The sequence below is a fragment of the Salvelinus alpinus genome, chromosome 14, assembly GCF_045679555.1.
Source record: "Salvelinus alpinus chromosome 14, SLU_Salpinus.1, whole genome shotgun sequence".
Taxonomy (NCBI): domain Eukaryota; kingdom Metazoa; phylum Chordata; class Actinopteri; order Salmoniformes; family Salmonidae; genus Salvelinus; species Salvelinus alpinus.
In genome coordinates, this window is record NC_092099.1 from 29,559,950 (window position 1) to 29,584,726 (window position 24,777).

General features: G+C 41.5%; 1 protein-coding gene across 5 annotated transcripts in view; it reads left to right on the top strand.

Annotated features, from left to right (window-relative positions):
* Positions 1-3,264: 3,264 nt before the first annotated feature.
* The window catches only part of LOC139538726 (nectin-3-like), a 43,462-nt gene continuing 21,949 nt past the window's right edge, over positions 3,265-24,777 (top strand). For 4 of the 5 annotated variants that reach the window (XR_011667791.1, XM_071341110.1, XM_071341112.1 and 1 more), the window contains exons 1-5: positions 3,265-3,394; positions 11,974-12,060; positions 12,614-12,961; positions 18,102-18,407; positions 22,855-22,957. Coding sequence is in view for 4 of the 5 variants with exons in the window: in XM_071341110.1 (XP_071197211.1) it covers positions 11,985-12,060; positions 12,614-12,961; positions 18,102-18,407; positions 22,855-22,957 (833 nt within the window). In the remaining variant the exon portion in view is untranslated. Of the gene's footprint in view, positions 3,395-11,973; positions 12,061-12,597; positions 12,962-18,101; positions 18,408-22,854; positions 22,958-24,777 lie in introns of those variants that run through there. The other variant, XM_071341111.1, reaches the window with a different exon arrangement.

Genomic DNA, 24,777 nt, shown 5'->3' on the forward strand with positions numbered 1-24,777 from the left:
AGCCTGGCGAGCCGGCTGAGGCATGGGAGCCTGACGATCCGGCTGAGGCAAGACGCCTGTCGATCCCGCTGCAGAGAGGGAGCCCGATGATCCGGTGGAGTGTGACGTGGGATGGAAAGCCGCCGAGCCAACCGAGGCAAGGAAACGTCTCGAGCCAGCCAGGGCGTGGAAGCCAGACGGGTTGGCTTAGGCACCCCCGGTTCCATCGGCGGCGGAATCCACCCCGACGTCACCAAAAAAAAAAAAAAAACTCCTGGACCAGCTGGGCGAACAAGAACTGACGATCCGGCTGAGGCCCGAAGTGGGCTGGACACCATCTGAGCCATGGTGTTCAGGAGCAGACGTGACACCAGGTCAAATTCCCATTTGCCTGTCAAGCCCACCATAATGATATAAAGTAATTGACTCTGAATCTAACGTATTGGAAGACAGTGCTAAATGTCTTGGGTATGATTATGATAAGTTATACTATCCTGACTGTATTAGTCCTCTTACCATCTCAACCATATCGTTTAAACATTCAGTATGTCAAACTGTTTACATTTTTCCAACCCTGATGAAAACTTGTGATTGCACCTAGGCTAATTGTTATTGGCTTCTGTAACTCAAATGACATAGTAAATATATTTTCTGTTTAGTTCAACAATGTTTACTCTTTAAAGCCTATGGTGAATGGTTGAATGGTACTTAGGTTGAGTGTAGCCTAGGCATGATAGTCAGGGGTGGACTGGGACAAAAATTCAGCCCTGGAATTTTGGCCACACCAGACCTTATCTTATAATGTTTGTGTGTATATATTTATATATACACAAATATTTATGTTATTTTTTGTCGGAGGGTCAATTTCGACCAACCAACCACAATAAAAGATGGTCCTTCTGATATTTGCCAGAATTGCCAGAGGGCCAAGCTGCCCACGATGATAGTCACAGCAATTAAATTCACAGAAGTCATGCAAGTAGCCTAAGTGATATTTTCTATTGGGAACGTTATGTTAAGTAGCCTAAATGTGGTAGATAAGCCTACAGGCTGCTAACGTGACTGACTGGTCTAATGTATGAATGAAGCCAAAGAGTTGATATTTCTATTTCATTTAGCTATTTTCAGGTCTCTTCAGAGATGTTTGATCGGGTTCAATTCCGGGCTCCGGCTGGGCCACTCAAGGACATTCAGAGATTGGTCCCAAAGCCACTCCTGCATTGTCTTGGCTGTGTGCTTAGAGTCGATGTCCTGTTGGAAGGTGAACCTTCGCCCCAGTCTGAGGTCCTGAGTGCTCTGGATCAGGTTTTCATTACGGATCTCTCTACTTTGCTCCGTTCATCTTTCCCTCGATCCTGACTAGTCTCCTAGTCCCTGCCGCTGAAAAACATCCCCACAGTATGATGCTGCCACGCCCATGCTTCACCGTAGGGATGGCTCCAGGTTTCCTCCAGACTTGATGCTTGGCATTCAGGCCAAAGACTACAATCTTGGTTTCATCAGACCAGAGAATCTTGTATCTCATGGTCTGAGAGTCCTTTAGGGGCCTTTTGGCAAACTCCAAGCGGGCTGTCATGTGCCTTTTACTGAGGAGTGGCTTCCGTCTGGCCAGTCTACCTTAAAGGCCTGATTGGTGGTGTGCTGCAGAGATGGTTGTCCTTCTGGAAGGTTCTCCCATTTCCACAGAGAACCATCGGGTTCTTGGTCACCTCCCCGACCAAGGCCCTTTTCCCCCGATTGCTCAGTTTGGCCGGACGGCCATCTCTAACAAGAGTCTTGGCAGTTCCAAACTTCTTCCATTTAAGAATGATGGTGGTCACTGTGTTCTTGGGGACCTTCAATGCTGCAGAAATGTTTTGGTACCCTTCCCCAGATATGTTCCTCGACACAATCATGTCTCGGAGCTATACAGACAATTCCTTCGACCTCATGGTTTGGTTTTTGCTCTGACATGCACTGTCAGCTGTTGTAGAAACATGTCAAGGATGATCAATGGAAACACGATGCACCTGTGCTCAATTTCGAGTCTCATAGCAAAGGGTCTGAATAGTTACATAAATAAGGTATTTCTGTTTTTTATTTTTAATACATTTGCAAAAATTTATAAAAAACTGTTTTCGCTTTGTCACTATGGGGTATTGTGTATATAAAGATGAGTTAAATAAATGATTTAATCCATTTTAGAATAAGGCTGTAACATAACAAGCAGGACCCTGACATTTTAAAGGTTAAGAAGGTGGACTTTGTGGCCTTTATAGCTATGGTGATAAATGGCACTGCCAAGGTGGAGAGAAGGTCTAGGAGGATAGATATTATTGTGGATGTGAGGGAGCGGTTCCTGGAACTGAGAGATTTCTCTGCAGTGGAGTTACATGGAATATTGTCACGTGCTGTACCACGCTCTCAGGCCCTAGAGCCTGAGAAGGGATATATGGAGATTTGAAAGGAAGAAGAGGGAGTTTTGTTTTTATTTGGATGGATTAAGTTAGTTTCACTATCACATATGGATTTTCTTTTTACCTTGTTTTGGTTTTTCAACTGTCCAGTTGGTGGCTGCAATACACCTTTTTGGGTTGCAGTACGCCATAAAACACACAGCAGAAGATGAACAAACAAAAGCAACAGTGTGTAGGAAGGAGGGTCCAAGGTGTGATGAATGTGCAGAAGGGCATGAGACAAAGGAATGTGAAGTATTGGGGAGTAGTGGTATGTGTTAATTGTAGCGGTGCCCATGGCGCTGGGGATCAGAAATATCCTGTGCGAGAGAGGCAGGTTGAGGTTTCCAGGGTTAGAGTAGTGCTGAAGTTGTCATATGCTGAGGCAGTGAAGAAAGTAGAGGAAGATGGGTTAAGGGGGAGGAGTGGTGAGAGTAGTAGAGATATACCAGTACAGAGGGATAGTCCAAAAAGTGATAAAAGTTTCAGTAAAATGGGATTTTTAGCAGTTATAGCAATGGTTATTAATTGTACAGCAGGGATGGATCAGAAGTCTCAGAAAATTTAGGCTGGGGTGGCAGCTGCAGAGAGGTATTTGGGTGTGCAAGACTTTACAGGGTGTGTTAAGTGGTGATGTCCCATCCTTTCAGGATGATGGCATGAGTTAGGAATAAATACATTGAATTAGGGGAGTGGTGTTAATTTTATTTTATATAATTTTGAAATTAGTGAGTGTAGTGTTAGATGGTAGGTATTTATTTAGTACATGTTTATGTATTTATGTATTTTTTCAAGCAAAGTACAAGGAGTTGTACTCCAGTCTAGTAGGTGGCGGTAATGCAACAAATTGAATATCAACCGCCGTTAAACCTCAGTAGAACAACACATATGTGGTAGCAATAGGCTATTCCGAGACAGACCAAACCTTGAAGAAGAAGAATTGTTTGTGCTATGGACAAACATTAAAAATAAACTACGTGGTAAGTTGATGCCTATTCGTCTTCTAGTTAGGTGAATAGATCGTACTGCGATCTGTCGTCCAACATCATCGTTACATTTACCTTTGCCATGACTAACAAAATGTTTGATAACGCCATTTGATTTTGTCGCAGCAATGAAGTTGCCACATTTAGCCAATAAACCATTTTTCAATAACGTTGTCAGACGATTTAAGAAGGAATATCGACATAACTTCTAACGGCCAATTTCCCATCAAAATAATAATTATTGTGAGCTAATGTGACGCAAAGGAATTTGTATATGTTGCAAGAGAAAAAAAATACGCACATAAACATAAAAAAATGGCAATTGTGCCGTTATGTGGCAGAAGTTAAGAGTACAAACCGTTATAAATGGCATATTTGCGAGATTGACTTTTCCTTTCAATAGGCATAGGTTAGACATAATGACTAAACTCTTTTTTGTGTGTGTATTTGTAATTCAACTCTTCCATGGTTTGGTTAGCTAGCTGAAAGTAGCATATAGCCCCTCGCTGCCAACTAATTTTCAGGGTAAATTGTTAGAGGCAGATTGATTTATTGCTAAATGACGTTGTGGTGTCATTGCGTGATAACGTAAAACTGCGTCATTACGTAGAATACACAATAACGTTACTCAAATTGACTGGCCATCTCGGCGAAAAATATGATTTGACATTTGTTCAGGTACAGACTCCCACTCTTTTGTGTACTTCTGGCTGTACAATTTTGATTGAGACATGTTGTAAGTTCTGTTCAAGGTCAAACATTCGTGACCAACTATATTCATTGGGTTTGCCTCGTCGAACCCGTACTACTGCTGCTGCAGTCAGCCAACAATGATTTGCAATTTGATGAAATTGCTGCTGGCCCTCCCCATACACTGATACATCTCTCTTATTTCAGCCCCATCACTCTTATTTCAGCCCACCCCGCTCTTTATTCATGTTTTTGTTTTTGTTTGTTGTTTGTTTGTTTTTTCTCTTTTATTTTTATTATTGTGAAGAGACTTTGGTCCTTAAAGCGCTGTGCACGAGCTGAGCGCCTGCTGCTGACGTCACTCACAATGCACTTTTGCAGCCAGGTGCGTGTGTTGTGACCGAGAAAATCGTTTTTGTGTCAATTAGAGGGGAAATGCGGCATTTTAGCGTTTGAGTCACTTTTCAAAAGTTGCTAAAAGTTCCAAATACATTTGTTGCTAGGTGCTGTTTGAAAAAAAAGTTGCCAAGGTAGTCTGAAAAGTTGCTAAAGCTAGCAACAAAATTGCTAAGTTGGCGTCACTGTTCAGATGTGCTACAGTACTGCCCTCCCAAGCAAAAAGGCAGTAACTGCTCATAGAGTGGAACTGAGAAAAATGGCTTCAAAGTTTAATTGTCCAGCCAAATTAATTCTAGTGAGATCATTGGAGATGTAATGATCTGTTGCCTTACTATGAGTATTTTTTTAAATTCATGTTGACCCTGACCTCTGGCATGACATTTGACCCTTAAACGACAGTTACTGCCTTCTTCCTTGGCATGATATGTTATAAATTGCAGGGTAAAACCAAAGCAAAGAGCAGTATCTGACATTTTTATTTGTTAGTTTACTATACTTCTCATTTATACTATTAATACAAGAGCAGTGTAATTACTGACAGTGTAAAAGAGTTGAAACTGCATCCTTTGTGTGTCTCTAATTAAGATACCAGTTGCATCTACATAGAGATGTAGATAATGCATCAGTCTCATTACATTCTGTGTTTGACAAGTAGCCCATGTCTTGTTATAAGAAGAAATGTGAAAAGCAGCACTGCAAATGTTTAAATTACATGCAATTATTACCTGTCTTGTAATATATAATGATGGAACATGATAGAAGTATGACATAGGATAATACAAATTATAAGAAATTACCATGAGATTAAAATAAAATGTTTTTATTAGCAATTTTTTCAAATTACACTTGAATTAATGAATAAATAAATAACAGCTTTAAGAATACATTTTAAACATATTTACATGTTCATATTCATAAGAGGACCCAAATGACATTTAGCTACAATTGATAAAATGCTGAATAGTTACATTTCATTTTTAAGTAACATTTCATTTTTAAGTAAAACTTATTCAGTGCTCTTCCATATCACTCCTCAGCAATGCTGTTCACAGCCAAGGCATTCCAGAACTGCCTTCGATTTGCAGGCATCAGAGGACACAGCTTGGTGATTATGTCCATCTTCTTGGACTCTTCTATCCTGTGTGCGTAGTGTCGAGGGTGTCTCGAGTGACTTTCTTCATGATAAAGTCAAGCTCTGTGAAGTCCTTTTCTTCATGGGAGACTTTGTAGAAGAGGCTCCTGGATCCACGCCTCAACTGGATCTCAGCCATCTCTGCCAGCTTTGGTGCTGCTGCCTTCTTCAGCTTGACGATGGAATGGCCAGCTTTCCATGCCAGGATGTTTTCCTTTTTCATTTCCACCACCTCGCCTGCATTGGAAGTGGCGACCACATGGAGGAAGTCCCCGAAGTCGTACACCACACCTCCAGGTCGAGCTTTCATTTCCTGTTCCACGCCATGGTGGAAACTGTGTCTGCGCTCATGGAGGTGTGTCCTGGCTCGAAGAACTTGAGGGTGATGGCCTCCAAAGTTGAGTCAGCATTGACAACACTCACCAGTAATGTTAGGAGTCACCAGTTTTTATTTTGAAAAGTGCAGTTATCCACCCAATACACTGCATGCTTGACATCTCTCTCCCTCTCCATTGCTGTTACGTAAAATTAAGTAATCTCCTCTGCCTTCCGACCAGCTGTTCCTTCATGCCATACCACTGAGATTGTTTTCTTCTTCTTTTGAGACTTCTTTCCAATGGTGGTGAATGTCTCGATAGGCAACGATTCTTCTTGTGAACAATGCTGTTTTCACACCTGGCATGCGAGCATGATGACTTTTTGCATATCAACGCTCCTCACAGACCAGTCCTCAGGCCAATCTTTCTGTGCATCAGCATGGTAATGGCTTCTGCTCTGCCCTGCAGACTTATGTTCCTCATATTTCCTACATTGCATGCAGTCGGGGTTGGATGTTGAATTCAGGTGCTGCATGGCTGTTGTCTTGGCAGGCTTGGGTTTCCATGGCCTCATTCTCCCTGTGCTCCATCTTCAGATGATGACCCTGCACCAAACAGAGCTCGCACTCCTCCTCTCCAAGCTTCACAAAGCTGATTTTCCTTCCCTTTACCGCCTTGCGATAGGTTTCGTAACCGCAGCTGGCATCTTTGTTCTTCGCTTTGTAGTCATTATGCATGAACCGAATATTGACGTCACTAGGGAGGTAGAGGCGATGTGGGGCATGCTCTCGTCTGAAGTGGCTGATTTTGGGATGGAAAGACTCAATGTGTTGCAGGATTGGATTCATGTTCAATTTGCTCGCTGAAGCTTTCTTTCCCCTCTGATCCTTTGGTGGGATCAGTTTGGTGGTGATTGACTTGCCCATCATCGTGACAATCAGCCTGTCATTTTTGGGGTGGTAGCCCAATGTTGTCAGAAAAAACACTTTGCACACCTGTTGTGCAGAACCTCTGGTTTGGAAGACGGTACAGAAACGACCTGCTGCGTCGACTGTCAGCGCCAACGGTGATATTTTCCTTAGATTGCTGTGCCACCATGTGGAAGACCCATGTCCTCTTCTCCTTATACTTCATCTCCCAAAACTTTCCCCATATGTCCTTTTGTCTACCCTCTGAAATATTCTGAGTACATTGCCTCTTGCATTTGGGACCACATGACTTACCCATTGGTGGAATCTTGGATTTCTTGTTTGATAAGTTGTCTGGAGTTGTGTCCACGGGGTCAGCTGCCACTTGTGCTGGAACATCCAACTCTGAAGGTGGATAATAATCTTAATCATCATCATTGGCAATTGATTTCTCATCTGATAGACTGATTTCTACGGAGTCAGAGGCCACCCACTGGTTCTCTATTTCTTCAAATAGTGTTGACACTGTGACTTCAGTTAAAGGGGGTAGATCAGGAATATTTGTTGGAATGTGGCCCTAAAACTCAACTGAAATAAATAGAGCAAATAATCAGGGACATCATCCTAATGATTCTATTCTGTCATGGATGATAGTAATTAATACTTTTGTGGTGTGCAAACATTTGATCATAATCCTTCTCAGTTATTCTATAACTTAGGATATAATCAATGTTGATTTTTTTCTTGTGCAAACATTATCATCATTTTCACTGTCATAACTCAGTTCATCTATTAATTTCATACCTGCTCCCAAAAAGGCTCTTACATTTTCATCTTTATTTACAAAGACAAAGAAATTGCATGGATGGACATTGACAGGAATAAAACCTAGTGTTGACCTGGTTGTACTGTCCTAATACACCCTCACATGGCAACTTTGATCCGCATAGATACTAATCATCTAGACCACAGGGATTGGTGGAAGTCATGCAAAACAGTTTTTCCCGCATTCATGTAATGATGGCACTGAAGCAGACACATTGGGCATGTCAAAGCTTGTTGTATTAATTGCATACGCCACCAACAAAGGTGATGGATACAATTTGGGATTTTAACTTTCCTTACCGGGACAGTGACGCAATACTGGAATATAAAAGAAAACCAGAAACCCTGAACATGTGAGTAGATGGTTGTCTTTTGTTCGATTAATTCCGTCAATATATATCCAAAATGTCCATTTTATTTGGCGCGTTTGATCCAGAGAAACACCGGTTCCAACTCGCGCAACATGACTACAACATTTCTCATAAGTTACCTGTAAGCTTTGTCCAAACATTTCAAACTACTTTCCTAATACAACTTTAGTTATTTTTTTACGTAAATAATCGATACAATTTAAGACGGGATTAACTGTGTACAATACCGGAGGAAATCAAAGTGGAGCGTGCTTTTCAGGTCACGCGCCTCTATCAAAGAGTACAGTTCTCTCTAACCTCGTTCTGAACAGTGCTACTTCTTCATTTCTCAAAGGAAAAACCTGAACCAATTTCTAAAGACTGTTGACATCCAGTGGAAGCGATAGGAACTGCAAGAAAGTCCCTTTTAGAAATCTGGATTCCCAATGAAAACCCATTGAAAAGAGTGACCTCAATTTCTTTTATTTTTGAATGGTTTGTCCTCGGGGTTTTGCCTGCCAAATAAGTTCTGTTATACTCACAGACATGACTCAAACAGTTTTAGAAACTTCAGAGTGTTTTCTATCCAATACTAATAATAATATGCATATATTAGCAACTGGGACTGAGTAGGAGGCAGTTTACTCTGAGCACGCTATTCATCCAAAAGTTAAAATGCTGCCCCTTATCCTCTTCAAAGTAGCCACCCTTTGCATTGATGACAGCTTTGCACACTCTTAGCATTCTCTCAACCAGCTTCATGAGGTAGTCTTGAAGGAGTTCCGACATAAGCTAATCACTTGTTGGCTGCTTTTCCTTTACTCTGCAGTCCAATTCATCCCAAACCATCTCAATTGGGTTGAGGTCAGTTGATTGTAGAGGACAGTTCATCTGATGCAGAACTCCATCACACTCCTTTTTGGTCAAGTAGCCCTTACACAGCCTGGAGGTGTGTTTTGGGTCATTGTCCTTTTGAAAAACAAATGATAGTCCTACTAAGCGCAAACCAGATGGGATGGCGTATCGCTGCAGAATGCTGTGGTAGCCATGCTGGTTAAGTGTGCCTTGAATTCTAAATAAATCAGTGTCACCAGCAAAGCATCCCACACTATCACTCCTCCTCCGTGCTTCACGGTGGGAACCACACATGCAGAGATATTCCGTTCACCTACTCTGCGTCTCATGAAGACATGGCGGTTGGAACCAAAAATCTGAAATTTGGACTCAGATTTCCACCTGTCTAATGTCCATTGCTTGTGTTTCTTGGCCCAAGCAAGTTTCTTCTTTATTATTGGTGTCCTTTAGAAGTGGTTTCTTTGCAGCAATTTGACAATGAAGACCTGATTTCACGTAGTCTCTTCTGAACAGTTCATGATGAGATGTGTCTGTAACTTGAACTCTGAAGCATTTATTTTGGCTGCAATCTGAGATGCAGTTAATTGCTGATTTCTAAGGCTGGTAACTCTAATGAATTTATCCTCTGCAGCAGAGGTAACTCTGGGTCTTCCTTTCCTGTGGCGGGCCTCATGAGAGCCAGTTTCATCATAGCGTTTGATGGTTTTTGCGACTGCACTTTCCGGATTGACTGACCTACTTGTCTTAAAGAAATGATGGACTGTCGTTTCTCTTCGCTTTTTGAGCTGTTCTTGCCATAATATGGACTTGGTAATTTACCAAATAGGGCTATCTTCTGTATACCACTCCTACCTTGTCACAACACAACTGATTGGCTCAAACGCATTAAGAAGGAAAGAAATTCCAAAAATTAACTTTTAACAAGGCACACCTGTAATTGAAACGCATTCCAGGTGACTACCTCATGAAGCTGATTCAGAGAATGCCAACAGTGTGCAAAAATGTAATCAAGGCAAAGGGTGGCAATTTTTGGTTACTACTTGATTCCATTTGTTATTTCATAGTTTTGATGTCTTCACTATTATTCTACAATGTAAAAAGAAAAACACGAATGAATAGGGTTGTCAACTTTTGACTGGTACTGTAAGTATTCAGACCCTTTGTTGAAGCACTTTTGGCAGCAAGTACAGCCTAGACTATTCGTGGGTATGCCGCTACAGGCTTGGTACACCTGTATTTGGGGAGTTTCTCCCATTTATTCTCTGCAGATCCTCTCAAGCTCTGTCAGGTTGGATGGGGAGCATTGCTGCATTGCTATTTTCAGGTCTCCAGAGATGTTCGCTCGGGTTCAAGTCCGGACTCTGGCTGGGCCACTCAAGGACATTCAGAGACTTGTCCCAAAGCCATTCCTGCGTTGTCTTGGCTGTGTGCTAAGGGTTGTTTTCCTGTTGGAAGGGGAACCTTTACCCCAGTGTGAGGTCCTGAGCACTCTGGATCAGGTTTTCATCGAGGATTTCTCTGTACTTTTCTTTGTTCATTATTTTCTCAACCCTGACTAGTCTCCCAGTCCCTGCCACTGAAAAACATCCCCACAGCATGATGCTGCCACCATAATTCTTCACGGTAGCGATGGTGCCAGGTTTCCTCCAGACGTGATGCTTAGAATTCAGGCCAAAAAGTTCAATCTTGGTTTCATTATACCAGAGAATCTTGTTTCTCATGGTCTGATGGTTTGCCTTTTAGCAAACTGCAAGCGGGCTGTTATTTGCCTTTTCCTGAGGAGTGGCTTCCGTCTGGCTTTCTACCATAAAGTCCTGATTGGTGGAGTGCTGCAAAGATGTTGTCCTTCTGGAAGGTTCTCCTATCTCCACAGAGGAACTCTGGAGCTCTGTCAGAGTGACCATCGGGTTCTTGGTCACCTCCTTGACCAAGGCCCTTCTCCCCCGATTGCTCAGTTTGAGTCTTGGTGATTCCAAACTCCTTCCATTTAAGAATGATGGAGGCCACTGTGTTCTTGGGGACCTTCAGTGTAGCAGAAATGTTTTGGTACCCTTCCCCAGATCTGTGCCTTGACACAATCCTATCTTGGAGCTCTACGGACAATTACTTTGAACTCATGGCTTGGTTTTTGCTCTGACATGCACTGTTAACCGTGGGACCTTACATAGACAGGTGTGTGCCTTTCCCAATCCTGTTCAATCAATTGAATTTACCACAGGTGGACTCATCTCAAGGATGTTGTAGAACATGTTTCTACAGTTGTAGAACCATCTCAAGGATGATCAATGGAAACTGGATGCACCTGAGCTCATTTTTTTTGTCTCATAGCAAAGGGTCTGAACACTAATATACAAATATTCTGTTTTTTATTTTTAATAATTGAGAACATTTCCCAACCTGCTTTCCCTTTGTCATTATTCGGTATTGTGTTTAGATTGGGGGGTATATTTATTCAATTTTAGGATAAGGCTGTAACAATTTTGAAAAAGTGAAGGGGTCTGAATACTTAATGCACTGTATGTAACTTGTTAAGCACATTTTTACTCCTGAATTTATTTAGGCTTGTCATAACAATACTGATTGACTTCAGACATTTCAGCTTTTCATTTTTAATTAATTTGTAAAACTGTCTAAACATAATTCCACTTTGACATTATGGGGTATTGTGTGTAGGCCAGTAACACAACAAAATGTGGAAAAAGTCAAGGGTTGTGAATCATTTTTGAAGGCACTTTTATACGGTATATTGCCCTTAGAGTTGTGCAAAGTTAGTAAAATCTTAATGAAAATGATTCACAGCTGTAATGGCTGCCAAAGGTGCTTCCACCAAATATTAACTCAGGGTGGGTGAAGACTTATCCAAGTATGATATTTCATTTTTTTGGTTGGGTGGGGGACATTTTCTATACTTTCTTTCAATTTCAAAATGTGGAGTAGATCTGTAGGAAAAAAAAATTCCTCAGTATTTCGGAAAAAAAATTGAAGGCAGCAAAATGTGAAAAGTGCAATGGGGTGTAGAGCACAACAGTTAGTTATCAACAAATGCAACAACATTACATCAGGATATAATATAATTCTATAATTCAATTTTTCCTAGTGACCCTTGCAATGAGAAGAGCAAAGCATGTCACGGAAGCTGTTCTATGCTGTGTGATTCTACTCGTCATCCACAGGAGTTCAGAAAGTAGGTCTCCAATTTATGTCATAAAATCTCATACTATTGAGCTCAAGTTTTTTATTTTTTATTATTGACACAGGGCAGGCAATAACACACACCAAACACACACTCCTATCATTCTAGACCTTGTACTTTTAGGAAACAACAAGGCACACACATCAGTTCAGTATGTTCACTATGTTTTGAGACATGATGAACATGCACAAGCATCTGGAATGTCTTGAATATCTTACTCTTGAATAACGGTATGAACAGAGTCAATGTTTTTGGCTTATTATTCTAATACTATATTCACTACGTAGCTTCAGCCTAGACTGGACACAGATCTGACTATGGCTGCCCAAATGGGATTAAGGTCAAATACGTTTTTGCAATAGTCGTACACAAATGTCTGCATCAATAGGAGATCATATTTCACAAGCACAGCTATATACAAACAATTATCTTATTTGTGTGTGTTTAGGTACCATTTCTGTAAATTATTATTTATTCTTTTGAGTTTAAGCATCTATTCTACAGGTAAATTTTTGAATGTTTTTTGAGCCTATGTTTTCTCAAGGTATACGGGTGATTGGAGGAAGCAGGACTGTGGTACAGGGAGAGGACGTGGACTTATCCTGCAGACTGCTAGAGACAGATGAGGAGCTTGAACAGATAACATGGCAGAAAAAGACTCTGGAAGAACCAGAGAACCATAATTTCTTGCTTATTTATCCCAATGAGGTTACTGACTTTATTTCATCGAATGGATTGGAAAATAGAGTCCAGTTTTTTGGGAACCTGACAGAGAACATTGGTTCTATTCGAATAACAGCTGCCAGACTGTTGGATGAAGGCACCTTCACATGCGTCTTCAGTGTTTTCCCAAGTGGAGTATACAGTATAGAGATACCTCTTACTGTGCTAGGTAAGAACACTTCCTTCTTTGCATCACTGTTTCTACTTTTTTGACGTTGTAGAAAGTGTGTGAAATATCAATACCAGAAAGTGGGTAGGGGTTCATTATTTAAGTGTAAGTAAGAGCAGAGACCTCATCTACACATTTCTGTTATTTGTTTTTTTTAACCAATATCCTCTTACTTACCACGAAGTTGTAACGAGAGCACATCAACTCTCAATATACTCAGTGGTCAGTTTATTAGGTACATCCATCTTGTACCGGGTCGAACCCCCCTTTGCCTCCAGAATAGCCTGAAGTCTTCGGGGAATGGAAATGTTTTTCAATTGGTATCAGGGTACCTAACGTGTGCCAGGAAAACATGCCCTACACCATTACACCACCGACACCAGCCTGTATCGTTGAAACCAGGCAGGATGGGGCCATGGACTCATGCTGCTTACACCAAATTCTGACTCTGCCATCAGCATGAAGCAACAGGAACCGGGATTCGTCATACCAGGTGATGTTTTTCCACTCCTCAATTGTCAAGTGTTGGTGATCGCGTGGCCGCTGTCCCACACTTTGTAATCGGGTGTGGTCGTCTGCTACAGTACCCCATCTGTGACAAGAACCAATGAGTGGTGCGTTCCAAGATGCCGTTCTGCACACCGTTGTACTGCGCCGTTATTTGCCTGTTTGTGGCCCGCCTGTTAGCTTGTAGGATTCTTGCCATTCTCCTTCGACCTCTCATCAACGAGCTGTTTTCTCCCACTGGACTGCTGCTGCTGACTGGATGTTTTTTGTTGGTCACACCATTCTCGGTAAACCCTAGACACTGTCGTGCGTGAAAAGCCCAGGAGGCCAGCAGTTTCTGAGATATTGGAACCGGCGTTCCTGGCACCGCCGATCATACCACACTCAAAGTTGCTTAGGTCACTCGTTTTGCCCATTCTAACGTTCAATCGAACTGTGACTGAATGCCTCGACGCCTGTCTGCCTGCTTTTATACAGCAAGCCACGGCCACGTTAACTCAATCTTAGGAGCAAACCACTTTTGCTTGACTGTCAGTCACTTTGGATAAAAGCATCTGCTAAACAGCATATATTAATATACAATTTTCAGATGTAAGTAGTATTTCCTCAAAAGTCTTAAGTTCAAAACTGTAAGGTGATGACACTTGTAATGCTCCCTATCTTATGTTCAGAACTTTTTTTATTTTTTATTGAACACAACTTTTACCCCCCGAGTCATTCATGCAAAATCTTAAATTTTCTATGAAATACCATGGGAACATTTTGTTTTGTCACCAATACAACAGATAATGATAAGCTCACTGCAAAAGATACAAGATGCACATTACAAAACTGTTATTTTTGAAGTGCTGAATAGTAGATAGTAAATATAATTTTCAATACAGTATTTGACTAACCTGTCATCCCAAACCGAATTTGCATACCAATTTCTTTCTATCACTTTGGTGCAATTTTCAGGTATAAACTATTAGCACAAAAATCTAAACAGATCATCAAAATGGCTTATGTTGCAAAAGTCTTTTTAATTGACAACAAATACACAAAATCATTTGTTCAATGCACCAAATCACTCTTTCACTTAGAATACATTTTCAAATATAAGTATCTGCTTTCACAATTCAATAATCACTTACTTTTGAAATGACTTTATTTAACTATGACTGAATCCATCAGTTCAACACTGATACCTGTTAAATCAAAATTGTAGAAAGGTCAGTTTAGGTATATACAGTGGGGAGAACAAGTATTTGATACACTGCCGATTTTGCAGGTTTTCCTACTTACAAAGCATGTAGAGGTCTGTAATTTTTATCATAGGTACACTTCAACTGTGAGAGACGGAATCTAAAACAAAAATACAGAAAATCACATTGTATGATTTTTAAGTAATTAATTTGCATTTTATTGCATGAGATAAGTATTTGATACATCAGAAAAGCAGAACTTAATATTTGGTACAGAAACCTTTGTTTGCAATTACAGAGATCATACGTTTCCTGTAGTTCTTGACCAGGTTTGCACACACTGCAGCAGGAATTTTGGCCCACTCCTCCATACAGACCTTCTCCAGATCCTTCAGGTTTCGGGGCTGTCGCTGGGCAATACGGACTTTCAGCTCCCTCCAAAGATTTTCTATTGGGTTCAGGTCTGGAGACTGGCTAGGCCACTCCAGGACCTTGAGATGCTTCTTACGGAGCCACTCCTTAGTTGCCCTGGCTGTGTGTTTCGGGTCGTTGTCATGCTGGAAGACCCAGCCACGACCCATCTTCAATGCTCTTACTGAGGGAAGGAGGTTGTTGGCCAAGATCTCGCGATCCATGGCCCCATCCATCCTCCCCTCAATACGGTGCAGTCGTCCTGTCCCCTTTGCAGAAAAGCATCCCCAAAGAATGATGTTTCCACCTCCATGCTTCACGGTTGGGATGGTGTTCTTGGGGTTGTACTCATCCTTCTTCTTCCTCCAAACACGGCGAGTGGAGTTTAGACCAAAAAGCTCTATTTTTGTCTCATCAGACCACATGACCTTCTCCCATTCCTCCTCTGGATCATCCAAATGGTCATTGGCAAACTTCAGACGGGCCTGGACATGCGCTGGCTTGAGCAGGGGGACCTTGCGTGTGCTGCAGGATTTTAATCCATGACGGCGTAGTGTGGTACTAATGGTTTTCTTTGAGACTGTGGTCCCAGCTCTCTTCAGGTCATTGACCAGGTCCTGCCGTGTAGTTCTGGGCTGATCCCTCACCTTCCCCATGATCATTGATGCCCCACGAGGTGAGATCTTGCATGGAGCCCCAGACCGAGGGTGATTGACCGTCATCTTCAACTTCTTCCATTTTCTAATAATTGCGCCAACAGTTGTTGCCTTCTCACCAAGCTGCTTGCCTATTGTCCTGTAGTCCATCCCAGCCTTGTGCAGGTCTACAATTTTATCCCTGATGTCCTTACACAGCTCTCTGGTCTTGGCCATTGTGGAGAGGTTGGAGTCTGTTTGATTGAGTGTGTGGACAGGTGTCTTTTATACAGGTAACGAGTTCAAACAGGTGCAGTTAATACAGGTAATGAGTGTAGAACAGGAGGGCTTCTTAAAGAAAAACTAACAGGTCTGTGAGAGCCGGAATTCTTACTGGTTGGTAGGTGATCAAATACTTATGTCATGCAATAAAATGCAAATTAATTACTTAAAAATCATACAATGTGATTTTCTGGATTTTTGTTTTAGATTCCGTCTCTCACAGTTGAAGTGTACCTATGATAAAAAGTACAGACCTCTACATGCTTTGTAAGTAGGAAAACCTGCAAAATCGGCAGTGTATCAAATACTTGTTCTCCCCACTGTAGTTGCTGAATACAGTAGAATTCTATACTTTTAGATAAAATCCAATTTGATTTGTCACAGTCTACACCTGTTGGTTACGAAGTAACAGTGAAATGCTTACTTACGGGCCCTTCCCAACAATACAGAGAAAAATAAAATGGATAAATAATTGAAAAGTGGTAACACGTAATAATGAAAAATGCACAATGAGTAACAATAACTTGGCTATATACACGGGGCACCAGTACCGAGTTGATGTGCAGGAGTATGAGGTCATTGAGACCGATATGTACATATAAAGTGCATTTGGAAAGTATTTAGACCCCTTTAATTTTTCCACATTTTGTTAAGTTACAGCCTTATTCTAAAATGGATTCAATAGTTTTTTTCCCCCTCATCAATTTACACACAACTGAAATTTCACATATACATAAGTATTAAGACCTTTTACTCCCGAGTGGCACAGCGGTCTAAGGCACTGCATCTCAGTGCAAGAGGCGACACTACAGTCCCTGGTTCGAATCCAGGCTGAATCACATCCGGCTGTGATTGGGAGTCCCATAGGATGGCGCACAATTGGCCCAGCATCGTCTCCTTCCTGAGCGGTATGATGGCTGCGTGGTCCCATGGTGTATATACTTGTGTACTATTGTTTGTACAGATGAACGTGGTACCTTGGAAATTGCTCCCAAGGATGAACCAGACTTGTGGAGGTCTACAATTTTTGTTCTGAGGTCTTGGCTAATTTCTTTTGATTTTCCCATAATGTCAAGCAAAGAGGCACTGAGTTTGAAGGTAGGCCTTGAAATACATCCACAGGTACACCTCCAATTGACTCAAATTATGTCAATTAGCCTATCAGAAGCTAACCAGAATAGAAAGAGGAGTGGGAGGCCCCGGTGCAGAATACTTGTCCTCTTGCTCAGGCCCCACTCCTCTTTCTATTCTGGTTAGAGCCAGTTTGCGCTGTTCTGTGAAGGGAGTAGTACACAGCGTTGTACGAGATCTTCAGTTTCTTGGCAATTTCTTGCACTGAATAGCCTTTATTTCTCAGAAGAAGAATGTGTTACCAGTTTAGTGTTTTGTACTTCTCTGTGGAAATTAAACATGCTTTTTGTGTCTCTGTAGTTAGGTTTCCATCCAATTGGCGACAGTTTATGTGAATATTTTAGAATCCCCATAAAATATTCACATTTTCCCACCAGTGGTGTGTTTCCACCAAATTGGCATGTTGCAGATAAAAATCAGTGCATGATGATGACAGTGCACACAAAATGTACTTTTTCGCTTAAATTTTAATGTATCGAATAAACATCAAAAGTTACATTTGTTTCCATCGCATTTTCAACTCTACTGATAGTTTTGTCAGAAAACTGTTGTGTTAAAATGTACCTACTCTGTTCTTATCATTTGCGCTCTAGCTCGCAGATATTGTGAGGGATGTCTAGTGTGCATGATGAGATTATTATGGATAAGAGCGGGAATATTTGTATTTGTCAAAAGGCAGACAAGCATCGATTATCATGTCACCAGAATAAGATCCTTGCTATTTATTAGAAAGCAACATCAAGCTCATCACCTTGCACTTTCACCACCCTGTGAAACGTAATACCTCAGGTGCCGGTACCTCACACCAGAGGGTGAGCTGAAACCGGATTTGCTGTACAGTAAATGTGTAGATACTAATGATGCTTATTGCAACATGAGCATTTGAAAACGTTTCACATGACTGGCTGTGTGTTTGTTTTTTCACTGAAATTTACAATTAGTGACTAGTTCATATTTTCTGTTATCTATTTGTTTGTTTGCTGGTCATAGTACCTCCAGTGATGAGTGTTACAGTCGATGTCCCTCCTGTCGTTGGAGAGAATGAGGTTTTCTTGGCATCCTGTTTGGCTGCTGGTGCCAAGCCACAGGCAGAAGTGAGGTGGAACACGGATGCATTCGACAGTTTGGTGAGGACGGTGACCAACTCCACCCAGCACGCCAACGGCACCACCACGGTAGTCAGCCACCTGCTCGGGGTGCCAACCAAAGCAGCCAATCAGCAGCAGGTTCAGTGTGTGGTCAACCAGTCTGCCCTGGCAACAGAGAGGACCCTGGCCTACACAATCAACATCAACTGTAAGTATGAACTCTCTGCCTTCACTGGCTGTGGGCCTAGTAGCACCTCTAACGTGTGTGTGTGTGTGTGTGTGTGTGTGTGTGTGTGTGTGTGTGTGTGTGTGTGTGTGTGTGTGTGTGTGTGTGTGTGTGTAGTAGGCCTCTACTCTAACCATGGAGCCTGTTCTGCGGCTTCTGCCCTGACCACATTTGGCAGGAGGTTAGGAAGTGCAACTCAGTTTCCACCTCTTTTTGTGGGCAGTGTGTGCATAGCCTGTCTTCTCTTGAGAGTCAGGTCTGCCTACGGCTGCCGTTTTCAATAGCAAGGCTATGCTCACTGAGTCTGTACATAGTCAAGGCTTTCCCTAATTTTGGGTCAGTCAAAGTGGTCAGGTATTCTGTCACTGTGTACTCCTTGTTTAGGGCCAAATAGCATTCTAGTTTGCTCTGTTATTTTGTTAATTCTTTCCAATGTGTCAAGTAGTTAACTAAAAGATTTCTCATGATTTGATTGGGTTTAATTGTGTTGCTTTCTTGGGGCTCTGTGGGGTCTGTTTGTGTTTGTGAACCGAGCCTCATGACCAGCTTGCTTAGGGGACTCTTCTCCAGCTTCATCTCTCTGTAGGTGATGGCTTTGTTATGGAAGGTTTGGGAATCGCTTCCTTTTAGGTAGTTGTAGAATTTAAAGGCTTTTCTGGATTTTGATATTTAGCGGATATCGGCCTAATTCTGCTCTGCAGGCATTATTTGGTGTTTTACGTTGTACGCTGAGGATATTTTTGCAGAATTCTGCATGCAGATTCTCAATTTGGTGTTTGTCCCATTTTGTGAATTCTTGGTTGGTGAGCGGACCCCAGATCTCACAACCATGAAGGGCAATGGGTTCTACAACTGATTCAAGTATTTTTAGCCAGATCCTAATTGGGATGTCGAATTTTATTTTCCTTTTGATGGCATAGATGGCCCTTCTTGCCTTGTCTCTCAGATCGTTCACAGCTTTCTGGAAGTTACTTGTGGCGCTAATGTTTAGGCCGAGGTATGTATAGTTTTTTTTAGGTGCTCTAGGTCAACAGTGTCTAGATTGTGGTGTCTGTATTTGTGGTCCTGGCAACTGGAACATTATTTTTGTCTTACTAAGATTTACTGTCAGGGCCCAGGTCTGACAGAATCTGTGCAGAACATCTAGGTGATGCTCTAGGCCATCCTTGGTTGTGGACAAAAGCACCAGATCATCAGCAAACAGTAGACATTTAACTTCAGATTCTAGTAGGGTGAGCCCGGGTGCTGCAGACTGTTCTAGTGCCCTCACCAATTCCTTGATATACGCAGTGCATTCGGAAAGTATTCAGACCCTATTACTTTTTCCACATTTTGTTACGTTACAGCCTTATTCTAAAATGTATACATTTTCCCCCTAATCGATCTATACACAATACCCCATAATGAAAAAGGAAAAACAGGTTTTTTGAAATGTTTGAAAATTTACAAAAATAATGAAATATCACATTTACTTAAGTATTCAGATCCTTTACTCAGTACTTTGTTGAAGTACTTTTGGTAATGATTACAGCCTTTTAAGTATTCTTGGATATTATGATACAACCTTAGCACACATGTATTTTGGAGTTACTCCCATTCTTCTCTGCAGACCCTCTCAAGCGCTGTCAGGTTGGATGGGGAGCGTCGCTGCACAGCTATTTTCAGGTGTCTCCAGAGATGTTCGATCGGGTTCAAGTCCGGGCTCTGGCTTGGCCACTCAAGGACATTTAGAGACTTGTCCCGAAGCCACTCCTGCGTTGTTTTGGCTGTTTGCTTAGGGTCGTTGTCCTGTAGGAAGGCGAACCTCCGCCCCAATCTGAGGTCCCGAGCGCTCTGGAGCAGGTTTTCATCAAGGATCCCTCTGTACTTTGCTCCCTTCATCTTTCCCTCGATCCTGACTAGTCATCCCCCCATCATAATGCTGCCACCACCATGCTTAACCGTAGGGATGGTGCAAGGTTCCTCCAGACGTGAGGCTTGACATTCAGGCCAAAGAGTTCAATCTTGGTTTCTTCAGACCAGAGAATCTTGTTTCTCATGGTCTGAGAGTCCTTTAGGTGCCTTTTGGCAAACTCCAAGTGGGCTGTCATGTGCCTTTTACTGATGAGTGGCTTCCGCTTGACCACTCTACCATAAAGTCCTGATTGGTAGAGTGCTGATGGTTGTCCTTCTGGAAGGTTCTCCCATCTCCACAGAGGAACTCTAGAGCTCTGTAAGAGTGACCATCGGGTTCTTGATCACCTCCCTGACCAAGGCCCTTCTCCCCCGATTGCTCAGTTTGGCTGGGCGGCCAGCTCTAGGAAGAGTCTTGGTGGTTTCAAATTTCTTCCATTTAAGAATGATGGAGACCACTGTGTTCTTGCAGACCTTCGATACAGCAGGCTTTTTTTTTTGCCCCTCCCCAGATCTGTGCCTCGACACAGTCCTGTCTCGGAGCTCTACGGACAATTCCTTCGACCTCATGGCTTGGTCTTTGCTCTGCCATGCACTGTCAACTGTGGGACCTTATATAGACAGGTATGGGCCTTAACAAATCATGTCCGATCAATTGGATTTACCACAGGTGGACTCCAATCAAGTTGTAGAAACATCTCAAGGATGATCAATGGAACCAGGATGCTCCTGAGCTCAATTTCGAGTCTCATAGCAAAGGGTCTGAATACTTATGTACAGTTGAAATCGGAAGTTTACATACACTTAGGTTGGAGTCATTAACTTGTTTTTCAACCACTCCACACATTTCTTCTTACCAATGTATAGTTTTGGCAAGTCGGTTAGGACATCTACTTTGTGCATGACACAAGTAATTTTTCCAACAATTGTTTACAGACAGATTATTTCACTTATAATTCACTGTATCACAATTCCAGTGGGTCAGAAGTTTACATACTCTAAGGTGGCTGTGCCTTTAATCAGCTTGGGAAATTCCAGAAAATTATATTATGCTTTAGAAGCTTCTGATAGGCTAATTGACATCATTTGAGTCAATTGGAGGTGTACCTGTGGATGTATTTCAAGGCCTACCTTCAAACTCAGTGCCTCTTTGCTTGACATCATGGGGAAATCAAAAGAAATCTGTCTGGATCATCCTTGGGAGCAATTTCCAAATGCCTGAAGGTACCACGTTCATCTGTACAAACAATAGTATGCAAGTATAAACACCATGGGACCACGCAGCCGTCATACCGCTCAGGAAGGAGATGTGTTCTGTCACCTAGAGAGGAACGTACTTTGGTGCGGAAAGTGCAAATCAATCCCAGAACAACAGCAAATGACCTTGTGAAGATGCTGGAGGAAACGGGTACAAAAGTATTTATATCCACAGTATAACGCGTCCTATATCGACATAACCTGAAAGGCCGCTCGGCAAGGAAGAAGCCATTAAAAAGCCAGACTCCGGTTTGCAACTGCACATGGGGCCGAAGATGGTACTTTTTGGAGAAATGTCTTCTAGTCTGATGAAACAAAAATAGAACTGTTTGGCCATAATGACCATCGTAATGTTGGTAAGATAAAGGGGGAGGCTTGCAAGCCGAAGAACACCATCCCAACCATGAAGCACAGGGGTGGCAGCATCATGTTGTGGGGGTGCTTTGATGCAGGAGGGACTGGTGCATTTAACAAAATAGATGGCTTCATGAGGATGGAAAATTATGTGGATATATTGAAGCAACATCTCAAGAGATCAGTCAGGAAGTTAAAGCTTGGTCGCAAATGGGTCTTCCAAATGGACAATGACCCCAAGCATACTTCCAAAGTTGTGGAAAAATGGCTTAAGGACTACAAAGTCAAGGTATTGGAGTGGCCATCACAAAGCCTTGACCTCAATCCTATAGAAAATATGTGTGCACAACTGAAAAAGTGTGTGCGCGCAAGGAGGCCTACAAATCTGACTCAGTTACACCAGCTCTGTCAGGAGGAATGAGCCAAAATTCACCCAACTTATTGTGGGATGCTTGTGGAAGGCTACCTGAAACGTTTGACCCAAGTTAAACAATTTAAAGGCAATGCTACCAAATACTAATTGAGTGTATGAAAACTTCTGACCCACTGGAAATGTGATGAAATAAAACATTCTCTCTACTATTATTCTGACATTTCACATTCTTAAAATAAAGTGGTGATCCTAACTGACCTAAGACAGGGAATTTTTACTAGGATTAAATGTCAGGAATTGTGAAAAATTTAGTTTAAATGTATTTGTCTAAGGTGTATGTAAATTTCCGACTTCCAACTGTAAATAAGGCATCCCTGTCTCACCCCACGGCCCTGTGGAAAGAAATGTGTGTGTTGCCAATTTTAAATCACACTTGTTTGTGCACACTTGTTTGTGTACATGGATTTTGTAATGTTGTATGTTTTTTCCACCAACACCACTTTCCATCAATTTGTATAACAGACACTCATGCCTCTCTCTCCCTCTCCATAGATCCACCTCAGACAGTGAACATTACTCTTAGTGAGGCCTCCCCAGCCACAGTGTTCCTATGTGTAGCAGACAGCAACCCAAAAGCCATCTACACCTGGACCAGGTAGCCTATGCTTTCACACACCTACAGTGCCTTTAGAAGGTATTCAGAAGCCTTGACTTATTCCACATTTTGTTGTTACAGCATGATTTCAAAATGGATTAAATTGATTTATGTTCTTCTGCACACAATACCCCATAATGATAAAGTGAAAACATGTATTATTATCAAATTTATTGAAAATGAAATGCATAAATATCTTATTTAAGTTTTTCCACCCCTGAGTCAATACATGTTAGAATCACCTTCGGCAGTAATTAAAGCTGTGAGTGTTTCTGGGTTAAGTATCTAAGAGCATTTCACTCCTGGATCATGCAGCATTTGCCCATTTTATTGTTTTACAAATTGTTTAAGCTCTCAAATTGGTTATTTATCATTGCTAGACAACTATTTTCACATCTGGCCATAGATTTTCAAGTAGATTTAAGTCAAAACTGTAACTTGGCCACTCAGTGACATTCACTGTCTTCTTGGTAAGTAACTCTAGTGTGGATTTGGCCTTGTGTTTGAGGTAATTGTGCTGCTGAAAGATTAATTAATCTCCCAGTGTTTGGTGGAAAGCAGACTGAACCAGGTTTTCCTCTAGGATTTAGCCTGTGCTTAGCTCCATTCGGTTTCTTTTTTATCCAGTCCTTAACGATTACAAGCATACTCATAACATGATGCAGCCACAACTCTGCTTAAAAATATGGAGAGTGGTACTCAGTAATGTGTTGTATAGGATTTGCCCCAAACATAACACTTTGTATTCAGGACAAAAAGTGAATTGCTTTGCCACATTTTTTTAGGTATTACTTTAGTGCCTTATTGCAAACAGGATGCATGTTTTGGAATATTTGTATTCTGTATAGACTTCCTTCTTTTCACTCTGTCAATTAGGTTTGTATTGTGGAGTAACTACAATGTTGTTGATCCATCTCCTATCACAGACATTAAGCTATGTAACTGTTGTAAAGTTGGCCTCATGATGAAATCCCTGAGCGGTGTCCTTACTCTCCGGCAACGAAGTTAGGAAGGACGCCTGTATCTTTAAAAATAATAATAATAATAATCAATAAATGGTGTGGGGGTGTAGATCAGCTTTAATATTGAAGTTAAATTGTAGCTTCCATCAATATAATTTTCAATCCCCCATATATTTTTTTTGTATGTGTATATGCATATATACTGTACATACAGTAACAGTCAAAAGTTTGGACACATACTCATTCCAGGGTTTTTCTTTATTTTTACTATGTTCTGCATTGTAGAATAATAGTGAAGACATCAAAACTATGAAATAACACATATGGAATTGTGTAGTAACCAAAAAAGTGTTAAACAAATCAAAATATATTTTAGATTTGAGGTTCTTCAAAGTAGCCACCCTTTGCCTTGGTGACAGCTTTGCACACTCTTGCAATTCAATATTAATTTTTTCATTTCATGCTGTTGGTTGTAAGTGCATTTGATTTAGTGGCCCTAGCGTTGAGAAGGCAAAGTGTTCCCATTTTGAACTATTTCATATGTTTGAAGGTAAAACTCTGCCTACCAAGCAAGTCCAGAGAGCAAATCAAGCGCTGGCCATTCAGATCACCATGTCTGCAGTTTCCTCACGCCTTAGACTATAAAAAGAAGCCTCGAACGCACAGCAAAATTGATCATGTGAGATTTCAAAACTTTTAAACCCATGACTAGAGAGAGACTCAACGAATACAGCAAAGAGCTGCTGTTTTTGAGTATGGACATATTTAAGTTGTTATTCATTGACCCCAACATATACATGTAAAGTAATCAATAAGTTTTAGTATGATAACATGAATAAGTATATTTCAAGCTAGAAT